At 44.4% G+C, this 16,693-nt stretch overlaps 1 protein-coding gene across 1 annotated transcript; it reads left to right on the forward strand.

Moving 5' to 3' along the window:
• Positions 1-1,890: 1,890 nt before the first annotated feature.
• On the forward strand, positions 1,891-16,261 carry rsf1a (remodeling and spacing factor 1a; the record flags this gene model as incomplete). Its single annotated transcript, XM_079246068.1, has 18 exons — positions 1,891-2,044; positions 5,072-5,163; positions 5,359-5,451; positions 5,550-5,755; positions 5,880-6,001; positions 6,226-6,333; positions 8,282-9,623; positions 9,734-9,935; positions 10,017-10,223; positions 11,006-11,110; positions 11,385-11,464; positions 11,534-11,582; positions 11,860-11,966; positions 12,131-12,195; positions 12,381-12,555; positions 12,635-12,852; positions 12,964-13,161; positions 13,242-16,261. 18 exons carry the CDS (start codon positions 1,891-1,893, stop codon positions 14,027-14,029), a joined length of 4,311 nt encoding a protein of 1,436 aa, XP_079102194.1. The 3' UTR covers positions 14,030-16,261.
• Between the last annotated feature and the right edge of the window lie 432 nt (positions 16,262-16,693).

Genomic DNA, 16,693 nt, shown 5'->3' on the forward strand with positions numbered 1-16,693 from the left:
GTCAGAGCCAACATCCAAATGGTACAGAGGATTTTGGCACATTTTATGGGGGGCATTACACACACATTTAGCAGTATTACCAATTCCACAAATGTACAGTCCCGACTATTTATATCATGTAAAGGTGACTGATCAGGCTGCCAAATGCAGTATAAAGTGACAATATATTGTATTTTTAAAGGGTAAGAATAAAATATGAATGCCTTCTTTAAAGGAAAGTGCTACATGGTTTTACAATAATTGCATTGTATAATCATTACAGTGCTGCTTTTTAAAAAAATTTAAAATATTTTTCTTTCTATGTATTTCATTCATATTATGTGTTCTATAAATATATTTATAAAATAATATCATATTTCAATCATAGAAATACTCTGTATTAGGGCTGTGATGATATGCTTTTGTCTCGATTCGATTCGATTTGGATTTTTTGGGGTATGGATTCGATTTAAATGGCAATTCTCACAATTCTTTAATATTGTTGATTTTTGTAGATAAAAAAACAAAATAAATGTATAAAACTTTTTTTCTGCTCATCATTTTTCTTGATTTCAATTAAGGAAAAAACAACACAGTAACCAGACCATCATTCTGCTGCTATAATGGCCAAGAGGACAAGTGAAAGGATAAATAAAAACAATAAAAATGACAAAAATTTTACAATGAATTATTTTTATTTATTTGAAAAAAAAAGATTTTTTTAAACAAAAAAAACGATTTTAAAATTGTGAAGCAAAAAAAAAAAAAAAAATCCTGATTTTTGAATTTTCGGTTTGATTTTCCCATTCCTACTCTGTATAAAATACAGCTGTATTAATTTATTTTCCAGTTCACTGATTCAAACTTTGTAATTACAAAGTATGTAAGCTTTAAATACAATATATTAATTTCTTTTACATTGAGTGGCAGTGTATTAGATTGCTCCCTAATGTAAAGGATAATTTCTAAATACAAAGTCTAAATTAAAAGTTTAGTCTCCCAGAAAGATCCAGAGAAACTCCTCCATGCATTCATCTCCAGCAGACTGGATTACTGTAACGGTCTTTTAACAGGACTTCCTAAAAAGAGCATTAAACATCTGCAACTCATCCAGAATGCTGCTGCCAGAGCTTTAACTAGAACTAAGAGGTCTGAACACATCACACCAGTTTTAAACTCTTTACACTGGTTTCCAGTCAATCACAGGATAGATTTCAAAACCCTGCTGATAGTTTACAAATCCCAGAATGGTTCTGGACCAGAATGCATCTGTCAGAGAATATAAACCAAGCAGAGTTCTTCGATCCAAAGACTCGGGTCAACTAGTCCAGACCAGAGACCAGACCAGAGTCCAGACCAGAATCCAGACCAGAATCCAGACTAAACATGGAGAAGCGGCATTTAGCTGTTATGCTGCAAACAAGTGGAATAATCTGCCAGTGGAGATTAAACTCTCACCAAATGTAGAGACTTTTAAATCCAGGTTGAAACCATTTCTTTTCTCAAGTGCCTATGCACGACATCTGCACAGTAAGTTTGAATTATTCTGCTTTTAATTATTTTAATATAATTTATGATTTTATTGTGATTTTGCAATTTGTACTTTTTTTTTCTGTAACGCTTTTAATGTTTCATGTAAAGCACCTTGAATTGTCTTGTACAAGAAAAGTGCTATACAAATAAACTTGCCTTGCCTAAATATAAAACCCACACCCAAATTATTTACCAGAAAACAGCTTTTAAATTGAAATTTTTCACTCTAATTTTGAAAATCCATACCGGAAGACCTCCGCTGTCCCATTGCCAGCTTGACACCGGCAGCTCCCTCGCTGCCTCCATTCATTTCATTCGCGCACCGTCGCATCCGAGCAGCGAGCCGCCCTCCCCTCCGATTTCTCTCCGCCTGGAAAGATGGCTGCTCCGGCGGTGTTGAGAGTCTCCGGCCCGCCGCTGTGCCCGAGCTTCGCGGAGGTCTGCTCCTTCTTGGAGCGGTACGGAGCTGCGCTGGATCTTCCCGAGATGACTTTCCCGCAGATGGAAAGGTTTCTGCGGGACACGACGACAGGTGAAGCGGCGACGCAGCCACCACAACCGCGATGAAAAATACTGTTTGTGTGTGATGTAGCAGCGCAGCTCCAGGCTCGGTTCTGAGACGTTATTTCTCTGGTCTGGTCTGATTAAAGCCCAGTTCTCCTGAACCAGTGAAACCAGTTTACGTCCCAAGTTCCCGATGAAGCCTCTGGGTGATGGAAAGGCTTGCTAACACGAAGCTAGCTCTCTTCAGGCTCTGTTGTGTTAAGGTTTATTTAAACAGACATGAGTATAACATAACCTTTCCCGCTTTCACAGTTTGTATGAAGTGAGAAAACATCGATCAGGCCACCAGGGCTGGTATTGATCTGTTAAACTTGACGTGGGAGCCATGATGCAGCGCTGCTGGGCGACCACACACAGCCAACCGGTTAGCTCCGGAGTGTTGTCAGGTGTAATTTTTCACCGGCCTTGCCTCGCAGGCAGCCGTGCTGGAGTGTTGTTGGTGTTACGCTTGTTCCATGGATGGTCACGGGAATGAAATTGTCACCCCAGTCTGTGTTTCGCACAGCTGTCAAAACCGTGCAGGAGATGTTCGCTCGAAACGCTGGATGTTATTTATTGGCAGGGGTAGAGGCAGCCAGGCATGCGCATGCGCAGTGCGGCTTCTGATAGCGGCTGGCTAACCAGCTAGCGCTAAGATTCCGTCAAGTTTGGTCTAAAAGATGTAAAACTTGTGTTTTTACTTTAAAAAAAAAAAAAAAAAAAAAAAAAAAAAATGTTAAGCGGCTATTGAGTTTTATCCAGATCTTGAAAAAATATTCGGGATGTTTTGCCACTTAGCGAGCTAAAGTGTTTATAATTTGGCACCCATCGTTCATAATAAGCTCTCAGAATAAGATTAAATATAAAAACTACTGTGTTTAATGATGGTCATGTCGGCATGGTGATCCACAGACAGTTTGTAAGGAGTAATTAACAAAGTTTTAGATTCTGGGAGTGTGTTGATAAAGTGAGAATGTATATTTTTTAGTTTAGCACCAATGTTGAAGCTGGAATTTCCTGCAGATTCAGAAGGTCCCTAATGGCCTCACATTAGACCACCCATACAGCACTTTAAACACGGTTTATTAGTTTGTTTTCCAGGCTTTCAACACTTTTTTCCTTTTTTTTTTTTTTTTTAAGTTATAGTTAAACGACTCCATAACTTTGTTACAATGTAAATACAAACTTTTATGATTTTTATACATTAGTACAATGAATAAAATGGGTACACAATGTGGTCTGTCTGCCAACAGATAAATATTCAGACAAATAAGCTTTTTTTTATAGCTTTCCTGCTCCACCCCTGTCTGCATTTGTCTAGTTTGGAGTAATTTATAATCTCAGATTTTATAGTTTCGTCATTTATTTTGTTCAAGAGTGTCGCAGTAAAACGTAGCTCAGAACTACTGTGGTCAGATAAACTAATTAAAACTGAAAAATGTTTCTGTCTGAGGTGTAGCAGAGCAGAAAAATGAAGCACTTTGGTAAATTTACTTAGTTGCGTGTCACCACTGGAAACTGGATCTTATTTCTGATGTTAACAGTTAATGTAACGTTAGAAAGGGAATAACTCTTCTGAGGAAGAAACTGGCTCCCAGTTTTCAGAGCTGACATAAGCATCCATTTACCATTAAATACATGTGCAATGTGAAGTGTTGTTAAATCAGTAAATTACCAGCTGGCTGTCGAATCTTATTCTAAAAAGTCTGTCCATCAGTAGATACCAATCAGGTGGGAGTCACACATCTGTGAGTGACACACACCTTGAATCTCAAAACAAGAGTCAAAGCCAACATCCAAATGGTACAGAGGATTTTGGCACATTTTATGGGGGGCATTACACACACGTTTAGCAGTATTACCAATTCCACAAATGTACAGTCCCGACTATTTATATCATGTAAAGGTGACTGATCAGGCTGCCAAATGCAGTATAAAGTGACAATATATTGTATTTTTAAAGGGTAAGAATAAAATATGAATGCCTTCTTTAAAGGAAAGTGCTACATGGTTCTACAATAATTGCATTGTATAATCATTACAGTGCTGCTTTTTAAAAAAATTTAAAATATTTTTCTTTCTATGTATTTCATTCATATTATGTGTTCTATAAATATATTTATAAAATAATATCATATTTCAATCATAGAAATACTCTGTATTAGGGCTGTGATGATATGCTTTTGTCTCGATTCGATTCGATTTGGATTTTTTGGGGTATGGATTCGATTTAAATGGCAATTCTCACAATTCTTTAATATTGTTGATTTTTGTAGATAAAAAACAAAATAAATGTATAAAATCATTTTTCTTGATTTCAATTAAGGAAAAAAACAACACAGTAACCAGACCATCATTCTGCTGCTATAATGGCCAAGGGGACAAGTGAGAAGATCAATAAAAACAATAACTTTATCAACACACTCCCAATATTAGTTCATCTTGAGGCGGAGAAAACGCACTGAACAGCTGGTCTTCACACTCTTGAATATGGTTTTATTTTTGCTAAAGACATGTTTTTTTTTTTGTTTGTTTGTTTTTTTTATTTTCTGTAGGAAAAGATGCCATCACTTTCTTTTTCTTAAAATAGTAATCTATTATATTAACCCTAACAGCCAGTTTAACACCTTATTTAATCTGTTTTTCCTAAGTAGATATTCTAAGCTGTTTTCTTCTGCAACATTTCTGAGCACATCTGTAACCGTAACCTTTTGAGTATTCGTACCATCAAACCTACAGTACAAACCTCCTTAGTGGGGTTGATTTATTAAAGAGATTAAACAATATACCTTAGAAAAATGCAAATCTTATCCATGTGCTTTTCCACCGTCAGCAGGAACTGAAATAACCTCTTCAGTCTGTTAAAAGGAGGAGTGAAAGACATGCCCATCTGTAGGAAAACCACCAATGCAAAGAGCTTTGAAACTTCCTTAGTTCACTTAGTTAAAGTGCTCTTCGCTGGAGCGACTGCAACGTCTGGAAGTTAACATTTCTTATTCCTGTGTGTGTTTTCTAGTCCCTAAACCTCTCGTGGAGCTCCATGTGAAGCTGCTGAGAAAACTGGGGAGGTCTGTAACCACTGACCGCTGGGAAAAATACCTGGCTAAGGTGAGGAGTTTTGCTTGTTCCTGCATCAGACCTGAGTAAAGTGGAATGAGCTCGTTATGCGACGTTTTGTGCTCAGGTGTTGATCTGTCACGTTGTCCTGCAGCTGTATTATTTACCTGTTCAGGAGAGAGGAGGTGTCATTTAGTTGTTAAGAGACTCATGACCTTTTGACTTCATCCTGTTTTTGTCCTGCAGGTTTGCCAGGAGCTGAACAGTACGTGGGCATGGGAGCTCGAACAGAAAGGTTACCAGGAGATGTCAATGGAGTGCAAGTCAAGCATCCTGAAAGTATGAGACGCCATTCTGAACTATGAACCATCTGCAGCCCATGCAGTAATATACATTTACCTTCCTCCTCCTGCACGCTTCTGTTGTCTCCTCTTCAGTATCTCTGTGAGTGTCAGTTTGATGACAACCTCAAGTTCAAAATGGTGGTAAATGACGAAGATCCAGAGAAGATGCGTCTGCAGCCTATTGGTCGGGACCGGCAGGGGCTGATATACTGGTTCCAACTGGACCAGGAGCAGAACATTCGGCTGTACACGGAGGAGCAGGATGACCTGGATGGATCCACCTGGAAGTGCATCGTCAGGTAGCGCTCCAGTCTCACTGCAGGTAAGCAGCTGCAGGTACTCGTGCCTCAGCTGCTCCTGCAAGACATTTTGAGCTGTAAACTTCTGCAGTTCTCATCGTCTTGTCAAACTTGGTCTTCTCAGGACTCGTAATGACCTGGCTGAGGCTCTGGAGCTGCTGAAGGCTCAGGTTGAACCCAACCAGAAGGACCAGGACCAGGACCAGGCTGGATCCAGGAGTGCAAGCCCTGCAGGAAAAGACACAGGTATGCAGGCCAGATGAACAGACGCTGCTCTGGTTTCTGCATCCGGGGAAAGTTGTGAAACTGTTTTTCCTAGAAGAAAACTTAAATCCCACAAAACCACAAAGTTTTACTCAAAACAGAGTTTTTTTCATGATGGACACTTGAAATGGCGAGATTGCTTGTGTGGAAAGGACTAAATTGAAATTTTGGTTTAAATTGACTTGTGTTTTGGTTTGAACTTACAGGCAAGGCGGTTACTGGAACCAGCAACACCAAACTGTGTAAAACTACAGAGGATGAAGCTGACAGTGAAAAACCGGACCCTGTTGAGGAAGACACGCACATAAAACAAGGTATTTGTGATTTTTTTACATTTAAAGAACAAAAATCTGTCAGATTGATCTGCTGATCAGTCAGCAGTGGAAGTCTGACGGGAACTCAGAGGAAGGAACAGCAGGATCCTCATCCATACTCAGATGACAGATCTCATGCTTGATGATTAGTTCCTTAAACCCCCAAACACACAATGTTTCAGTCTGAATGTTTCCCTCTGAGAAGATCAAGCAGCAACCCTAACATGCAGATCAAAGTCACAAGGAGAAACTCGGCTGACAGACTCTGACAGGAACTGATATCCAAAAGAAACACAGTTCACACACCAAACGGTTACATGGGAATGTAACTGGGAATGTCCACTCAGAACTTCTGCTAATTTCTCCTCTTCCAGCAAAACACACAAACTAGCTGCTAATGTACCGTCCCCCACAGGGACGAGACGTCTGTACGCGCAGGGACGAGACGTCTGTACGCGCAGGGACGAGACGTCTGTACGCGCAGGGACGAGACGTCTGTACGCGCAGGGACGAGACGTCTGTACGCGCAGGGACGAGACGTCTGTACGCGCAGGGACGAGACGTCTGTACGCGCAGGGACGAGACGTCTGTACGCGCAAGGACGAGACGTCTGTACGCGCAAGGACGAGACGTCTGTACGCGCAGGGACGAGACGCCTGTACGCGCAGGGACGAGACGCCTGTACGCGCAGGGACGAGACGCCTGTACGCGCAGGGACGAGACGCCTGTACGCGCAGGGACGAGACGCCTGTACGCGCAGGGACGAGACGCCTGTACGCGCAGGGACGAGACGCCTGTACGCGCAAGGACGAGACGTCTGTACGCGCAAGGACGAGACGTCTGTACGCGCAAGGACGAGACGTCTGTATCCGCATGGACGAGACGTCTGTATCCGCATGGACGAGACGTCTGTACGCGCAGGGACGAGACGTCTGTACGCGCAGGGACGAGACGTCTGTACGCGCAGGGACGAGACGTCTGTACGCGCAGGGACGAGACGTCTGTACGCGCAGGGACGAGACGTCTGTACCCGCATGGACGAGACGTCTGTACCCGCAGGGACGAGACGTCTGTACGCGCAGGGGCGCAGGGACGAGACGTCTGTACGCGCAGGGACGAGACGTCTGTACGCGCAGGGACGAGACGCCTGTACGCGCAGGGACGAGACGCCTGTACGCGCAGGGACGAGACGCCTGTACGCGCAGGGACGAGACGCCTGTACGCGCAGGGACGAGACGCCTGTATCCGCAAGGACGAGACGTCTGTGGGACGAAGCGTTTTTGTCCATAGGGACGAGACGTCTCATCCTTTGGGACACAAACACTGGAAGCTACCAGCCAAAGAGAAACAAAAGAAAAAAAGTTCTTTCTTTTGCAGATTTGTGGTGAAAAGTTTAACTTCATCTGTTAAAAAAAAAAATTTAAAAAAAATTGGTTAATGTTTCTCCTTTGACTCTGAAATGAATCATGAGGGTCCTGCTAGTTTCCATGGAGACGGTGGTTTTCATCGGGAAATGTTTAGTTTTCCTATCATGAGTTTTCTTGGAGTTGACGTCTTACTGGATCCTCGTGGTGTTTCTGGTGAACGTGGTGTCAGTGCTGGATTCTCCAGACTGACTATTGATTGATGTGTCCATCATCATCATCATCATCACCACCAGGCCGCCGTCTTCTGCTTTTCACTAAATGTAACGTGTTCTTTTAGAAGCAGACAATCGTTTACATTTTCTACTGTGTTCAAGCTTAATTCCCTCTGACACGGTAACACTTGCTGCTTCTGACACTTCTGTAGTAATCCCCCCTCAGCTTTATTTGAGATGAACGTTATGAACATATACTTCATTTATTTTGACAGTAAGCAGAAAACAGACGGCGTCAGTAAGATTTGAACCTGCTTGTGCATTTCTTGTTCGTGGAAGTGTGATTATTCGGTCCTGTTTGTTTTGCAGCGGTGAAGCAGGAGCAGACGCCGCCCTTCAAACAGGAAAACAGTGAATCGGAGGTGAATGAAGAAAAAACGGACCAGAAACTGTCTGCCTTCGATAACCGCGTCAGCACCATCACTGCAATCAAACCAGAACCGAGGGAAGCCGGTGCGCCCCAAAACGCCGTGTCTGTCGTCATGCCACCAAAAGTGACTTTGACAAACGTGAACAAGGAAGAAGAAGCGGAGCGTGCCGTTGTCAGGAGCAACCAACAGGCCAAGATCCCCCTGAAGAAGAGGGATCTTAAGCTTGCAGACAGTTTTCACAGCAACCACCTGAGCAACAGTAACAGCAGCAGCATCATCGTTTGCAACCCCTCAGTGATCCAGAGCAAAGACGAGCGAGGAAGAGACGGGAAGCTACTCAACTCATTAACGCCGACTGGAGGTCCAGCTGTTTCACAGCAGCAGCTGGTGGTCACGGCGTCGAGGCAAGAATCCCCCAATGGGAGATCGCCTCTCCTTCTGACACACAAAGAAGGTCAGAATGGCATCATAGGGGTCATCGGTCAAGTTGGCGTTGTGGGCCATGTTGGGGTTATTCGCAGTCCATCCGAGCGTCTCAGAACCCCCGGGCCTGAGCAGCAGGACCAAAACGGGCCGAGCTCAGAGCTCAGCGGGGCTGGAGGGGAAGAGAAGGAGGTCAGCCGGCAGTCTGTGCTGGTGAGGAAGGGAGTTCCTGAAGGGGAGGCGGCAGCCACTCCCCGTTCAGTGATTGAGACTCAGACGCTGCGAAATTCAACTTCAAAGCCTGATGAAGTTACAGAGAGAAAGGCGGATTCTGCAGGGTCGTCTCTGGCGCCAGAGGAGCACAGCCGGCCGTTGGTGGATGACCAGGATGAGAAAACAGCAGGAGAGGAGTTTGACAAGAATAGCAAGCATCCTCATCGTCATCAGCAGGACGATGATCTGAAAGAGATGAAAAAACAGGATTCGGAGTTAAATAAAAAGGATCCAGGAAAAAGTCAAAGCACTTCGGGGAAAACGGACGAAGAATCGAACAACACTGTTTCACCCCTCAAAATAAGTCGGCGGAATAAGAGGGACCACTGGGAGGAAGGGGTGAATGGCGGGACGGGGGGCCAGGTAACGGGGGAGGGCGCTGGGTGTGGATCAGAGGAGAAGCAGGGCCCCTTAGAGGAAGCTTCCTCTGAGCTCCAGAAAGAAGGAATCCGGCTGAAGATCAAGATTCCTCCCCACCGTCGAAACAAGCTGAGGGGAAAAGGAGGAAAAGTGGAGGAGAAGGAGAAGGAGCAGGAGGTGCAAGAAGAAGGGAGGACTCTGAGGAGGTCTGCAAGGATCTGCAGGTGTGTTTGTAACATAAAACTAAAATACATTCTTCATTCTCTGCTACATCTGGTTTGATTCCGACCATGAATTCATCCCCATCTGCATCTTTTTTTTTTTCTTCTTGAAGATCATCTGCTTTGCCAACCTGCAGGCCAAGCTCGAAGGCCGCCGAGAGCCAGAAGAAGCAAGCGCAAAGAAAACCGGCGCTCCCTTCCAGAACGAGGGAAGCGGAGGCAGAGGAGGAGAAAGAGGAGGAAGAGGAAGAGCTAAGCTCGACGGGGAAGACGGACGGAAAAGCTGAATCAACTGGGAAAATGAGGAAAAGAAGGGTGAGGAGTTTCTGAAGATTTACTGGACAGTGGACGGAAATGCTTTCCGAGTTCTTATTGTTTTTATTTCTTGTCTTGAAGGGTAAACGGAGACACGGACGTCCCCGCTGGTCCAACATTCGCACAAAGAGACGCAAACTGAACGAGGGAGAAGAGGGGGAGGACAGGAAGCAAGGGGAGGAAGAGGGGGATGGAGGGAGCGACTCGGAGGAGGAATCTTGTAAATCGGAGGAGATTCCCAGTGAGGATGCCTGCAGTCACTGCGGCCTGCCCAACCACCCCGAACTGGTGAGTTTATGTTGTGGCTCCCAGACAACGACACGTTGCTACACATCAGGAGGAGTGTGAAGGAGCAGGGAATTAAACCATCAACCTTTTAACTGCGCGAGCGCTCTGACTCCATTCTGTTTCTCCACGATGCTGCTTCTGTGCAACAAAAATGCTCCGTTAGACGAGACGGATCAGCCGTGCTTCAACTCCTTCCCCCTTTTTATGGGAAGATGAGGAAGGTTAAACTTTTTAAGCAGCTTTGCAGCCACCAGCGAGTCGGATCACATGAAGTTTGTACATTGTGGGCTTCTGTAGCAGCACAGTGGAGCAGCAAGGAGGAGAAGTTGCTGTGTTTTTTATTTACATAACTTGTTCTGAGTTGATAAAATCCCAGTGATTCTACTTTTCACATGATTCTACACCAATTAAAACATCTCCTAGATGTCATGTTGTTGTACTCTGTCAATAGATTTCTCTCAGAAATGGCCGCTGATCTTTAAAGCAGCAGATTGATGATTGGGGGATTTATGCAGGATGTGACCCTGCTGGACTACTTACGAAACACGTTTGAGCTTCGTAGGCTTAAAGAGATCCCTTTTGAAGTTCTGCAGCTCCTGATGGTATTTTTTAGTGTCTACATTACTCACCATCATGAAATTGCGTTTGTTTTGATGATGAGACCAAACCCACAATGTTAAAGTTTCAAATGTGCAACTGGATGGAAACCCAGCTAGGATGTGGATGTTTACTTACTCGTGTTGTTTCACTGTGTACGTATGCATGTGTGTGTTTATCCTCAGATCCTGCTGTGTGACTCCTGCGACAGTGGCTACCACACGGCCTGTCTGCGACCGCCGCTCATGCTGATCCCAGATGGAGAGTGGTTTTGTCCGCCCTGTCAGCATGTAAGCTGGTTGTGTGTGTGCAGGAACAACAGATTGTTTATGTAGAATATATCCCATAAAAAAATTACTGATGTAGAAAGAGTGCAAGTTTTGATTTCATCATCACCAAAGGGACATATTTCCTTTTTAACGTCATATTTGCACAAGATTCAGCACAAAGTATGACTCACTTATCTGTTTTTATCCAAACGTAAACACTTATAATAAAAAAATCAGGTTACTGTATTAGTATATAAATGATCCATCTGATTGTGATGGATGTTTTGTTTTTCAGAAGCTGCTGTGTGAGAAACTGGAGGAGCAGCTACAGAATCTGGACAGCGCTCTGAAGAAAAAAGAGCGAGCAGAGAGAAGGTAAACACCCCGATCGGCTTTTAGAGAAAAATAACAGAAGTCTACAGATAAACTCTTCTGTCCTTCCAGGAGGGAGCGATTGGTGTACGTCGGGATCAGCGTGGAGAACATCATCCCTGTAAGGAAACCTTCCTGTTACCATGCTGACGGTTGGGTTATAATGATATATTATTTGTACACAGAAAGGAGAAATAATCTGGTTTGGTTAAGTTTTAGAGTCGCAGTGAGTCACTTTGAGAGTAAACAGTCATGTTTACAGCTGCCAGCTGATAAAATAACACGTTGTCCAGAAGGTGGAAATCTCATTTTAGGCTTCAGATGAAACCGTTTACTCAATCTGGGATAAATAAAAAACAAGTGTTGTTTGTTGTAAACCATTGTCACGGCTTTCTTAGGAGGGAGATGAAGAGGAAGAGGAGAAGTCTGCAAAGAAGAAAGATCCCAAAAAGAGTAAAAATCTCGGGAGAAGATCAACCAGAACCAGGAAGCACATCAGCTACAGGTGAGTGACTGGATGGCGTAACAAGAGCGTCTCCACATGCAGGACTTTGACAGGTCAGGACATTTTCCCTTTCCTACCGCAGTCTGTCTGACCTCTATCATTTCCAACGTCAGCAGACGATGTTCAAACAGAAGAAACTAAATGAGTCGCCTGATCTGTTGCAGGTTTGATGACTTTGATGATGCCATTGATGAGGCGATTGAGGAGGACTTCAGGGACCTCTGTGATGGTTAGTGGCACATTTAAACCTTAAAAGTATAGTCATGATGTCAAGGAAATGTTTTATCTTTTGTTTTTGTTTTTTTTAAATGTTTTGGATATTTAGAATAAAATCTTTTATTCCTGATTTGTTGCACTTTGAAAAGAGCAGTCAGTTTCATTTAAGTGTTGTGCTCTGATTTGGTTGCGATACAGGGGGAGGGAAGGGTAAAGACATCAGCTCAGTCCTGTCAGAGGGGGCGAAGGAGAGCCAGCGGCCAATCAGAGACCAGTCTCGAGCTGCCAGAAACAGGAAGAAACGGCGGCTGAATGACTTGGAGAGCGACAGCACGGCAGCTGAGAGCGAAGACGAGTTCATGCTCAGCAACAGGTCCAGTTTTCCCTCCGACTGCTCCACCGTCTTCTCTCTGCTGGTTGTCTCATTTCTTCTCCACCTCTCCTCCTCACAGCTCAGAGGATGAAGATTTCCGAGCTTCAGGGGGAGATGATGACGAGGAGGAAGATGTGGCCAGCGATGGGGGCAGCTGGGACAGAGGGACCCGTCCCAGACAGACGTTGAGAGAAGTGTCCAAGTACAAACAGAGGCGAAGCCAGCGCAGGGGCAGGAAACGGAGGCGGAGATGCTCCACTGAGGAAGAGGAGGAGGAGGACAGTGAGGAAGAGATGGGTGAGTGGACAGAGAGGGAAGCCTGTTGATGTGCAGCGGTTTTCATACGAACACGTTACCAAAGGAATTCCCTTCACAGTAACTTATAGTTGCTGCTTTTGTGTTCGCCAGACTCCGATCAGTTCAGCGACATGACCGACAGCGACTCTGACAAAAAAAGGCGTGGTCTGCGGCGGGGTCAGCGCCAGCAGGTCAACTACCGCGAGACATCGGAGTCTTCCGACAACTCCAGGACCTCCACCAACAAGGACAAGGTGAAACCCCGCGGCAGACCACGCAAGGAGCATCTCTCCAGTGACTACAGTGACGGTTAGTGTCGCTCCTCACCGCCAGAAGTAATCTGATTACCGAACCACGAGTTAACTTCACTCCTCCTGCTCTCTTTTCAGTGTCACCTTCCTCCAGAGACTCGGACGAGGAGGAATACTATGAAGATGAGGAGGAAGATGAGCGGAGGAGGAGAGTGAACAGGAGGAGAAGAGCGGAGGAATACCTCCGGAGGAGCAGAATGAGAGAAAAGCGGAGCAGATACGAAGATGAGGAGGACGAGGAAGAACGAGGCAGGCGGCTGAAGAGGAGACAGCTGGAGAAGGCGGCTAATAAAGACAAGAGGAGGAGAGAGACGAGGATGGACGGGGACGAGGAGAATCTGGAGAAGATGGGTCGGGGAAGGAGGAGAGAGATCCTGTCGCAGCAGCGGCGCAGGCGGCTCGCTCAGATGCTGAAGAAACGGCGACCTTCCACAGACGAGGAGGACGAGGACGAGTCTGAGGACTCTGAATCGTCATCAGAGGAGGATCGTCCCATCCGGAAAAGACTCAATCGCATCGACTCCGATGACGAAGAGGATGACGACGATGATGATGATGAGGAAGAGGAAGAAAGACAGAAGATGACAACCAAAAAAGCCTCTGCGGCGGAAATGACGGCTGATTACAAAAATGCCAACGATGCTCAGGAAAAGGGGAGGGGCTGTAGCATGTCTCCGTCAAACAGGCATTGGACCTCCAGAGGCTCAGCGAAGCCAGGGGCTGAAAGCCCCCCCGTGCCCAGGGACAGTGCCTGCTCAGGCAGGCAGGGCAGGAACAATCCCCCCCTGCATCAAGGCAGCGAGGAAGAAGAGGGATCGGTCCGGTCAGACTCTGTGTACTCTGTCCAGAACAGTCCGCACTCATGATGCTGTTTGTGCGAAGAACACTCGCTTTTTTGTTTCAGTTCATTTCTTTTACCCACAGACCATCTTTGAAACTGGATATTCCTTTCACGTCCCCGTCTTGCTCCTCTTCCTCGCTGTTGTATTGTGGTAGAGTGCTAATCACCGTTTCATCCAGACAGAACAGCAGCCAGCCAGACGGACCAAAAGCCTCCTGAACGCAGGACTGGCAGCACATCCTGGACAGATTCAGAGTTACAGACTCGTCCCTGACGGCTCCACGCCACCAGATACCAGTAGCTTCATCCCAGTTGAGCTTGATCAGGTGGGATGCAGGTAGTTTGTAGTGAACCTTATCCTAAAGCACTTCATCATCGTCATAGCACTTAAAGGCCGGCTGCAAGGAGGGTGTCGGTGTCAGACCGAGCACTTTGCATCTGAAACGGCTGGCTTTCTCCTAATATCATTTCATAAATTAACAATTAAGTTAGTTGTTACGAAAATGTGGAACTTTTAGTGGCTAAATGGTTAAAAAAAAAAAAAAATCAGCTGATGGATCATAAATAATTCCAATCCATCTTAATAAACACGTGAAGTCAATATTCAGTCCTACAAAACTTAACAGGCCGAAATTCACAAAATCCTCAAGACTTTGATAAAATGTCTTCTCTTTCGCCGCGACATGGAGCTTCAGCTGACGGCGGTATTGATCCAAAGTGTTCGCTTTCAGACTGATCACCAACCCTTGAGCTGGAGGCTTCACGTTTGCTGTACATACTTGGCCTGTACGCTGTTCCTTGTAAGATAATAGATGTTCTGTTCTCTTAGTTCTCTTGTAAAATATAGTGTTATATTTTCTATATGAAGATGAGGAGGTGGAGAGATGCTGCTGCAGGTGATGAAGATTGAGTCCATCAGCGGTTTGCTTGGTTTGTTTGAGAATCTGCTGTGGGGGCGGAGCTTGTCGCTCGCGCTCAGCCCTGTGTCTTTACAGGTTTTTAAAAGGTTTTTGGTATCTTGACGGAAAGAACAAAGCTTTATATTTTTGACTGAGGCTCAGGGTAGGACAATGAACACTGATCACCAGTAAGACAACTAGTTAGTTCATTTTCTCAGCTTCTGGACAACTCTCCCTTTTACTCCATCCAGTCACATCACTGTCTAAAATGCTGAGAGCTGCTTCTGGTCCTGATGAAGTTCTACTTGGTTTTAATAATTCCTGGACTCAAACTAGCAGAGTTTTGTTTTCTGGATGAAACTTTGACCCCATGTGTATCAAAACAAAATATTACCAAAAATATAAGAAGCAGCTCAGTGATGAATGAAGGAGTTCAGAATAAGAGCAGCTTACTTCCACATACGTGATCATGTGTAATTGGAGTTCCTGCAACATAGTAGAACTGTGTGAAAATATCCGAATGTCCACTAACGATGAACTAATGTGGACAAGCTGCTGCAGTTCGTATGAAGCAGAGTCAAACTGAGTCGTTCTAGTTCAAAGTCGAGACAAAGATTATTCCTCTTTACTCATTGTGACATTTAGTCTTAGTTTCTGAACCACTACTAATAAAAATCAGTTTTTCTTTTAGTTTCAGGAGCATTTCAAAATCAAATGACAGAAACCTAATAAGAGGTTTTTTTTATCCTGAAGGTTGACAATCTTCATTTTTATATCCTGCAGTTTGACAGATTTGGTCCCGATGAGCCTTCAGATGTGGTCTGAGTTCATCTTTCTGCTGATTAACACCGGTCTGAGTCTCTTTTGTCCAAATATAAACCTACATCCAACACGTGCAACAGATGTGTGTTAGCATTCATGACAGCAGCAGCCAGATTTTTTTTTTTAACATAAAAACCCAACTATTAAAGAAGAAAAGTTATTTGCTTACAAGTGTTTACTCTTCCACATACAGAAGTATGTGGAAGGAAGTATTTTTCTAAAGGAATGTCACCTGTTGCTCATCATAAAAACGTTCCAGTAAACATCAGCAATGTGACTGCTTTACTTTCTGAAACTGACAGGATTTATTGTTGCTTGTATCAACGTCTGACCTGATGAAATGATCTGATATGTTAAAGGTCCACATCTGTTTACCAGTGAGAGCAGATTCCTGTGGGTTCACGCCACACGTCCAGCATCATGCCAGTCAGTCCACTGTGCTCCGTGTTCGCTGCTGTGGCACAAAATGTTGGTTTTAAAATGTACGATGGATGTGAATGCAGCTCCTTTCATTTCTCTGTTGTACTGTTACTGTAGTTCTGCTGTAACATAAATGTTTTCTAAGTTATTAAAACCAACATCCGGGCATCTCCTCAGAACACACTGCTCTTCGTCTTGTTTTTCTTCATGGTGACGTTGGTGTGACTTCAAGAAGGATTACTGCTATAGATAAGGATGATTTCAGGCTAACTACGGAGTCAAGGAGGAACTATTTTCTCAGTACCTGACTCTTTTATTTAAATATTTGACCCACAAAGTGTTGGAAGGAACGAAGCAGCTCCCACTGTCCACCTCTCACTACTGCTGAGACGATGAGTGTTGGAAAATGAGAAATTTGACCTGCATAACTAATGAAAGTTAAGTTTTTCACAAGGAAATGTTCTTCTAAAGCAGGAAGGCCAAACTCCAGTCCTGGTATCTGGCAGGTTTTGTTTCCCTCCACCAACACAGCTGATTCCAATCAAACG

Source organism: Telmatherina bonti (genome assembly GCF_933228915.1).
Source record: "Telmatherina bonti genome assembly, chromosome: 9".
Classification (NCBI taxonomy): Eukaryota; Metazoa; Chordata; class Actinopteri; order Atheriniformes; family Telmatherinidae; genus Telmatherina; species Telmatherina bonti.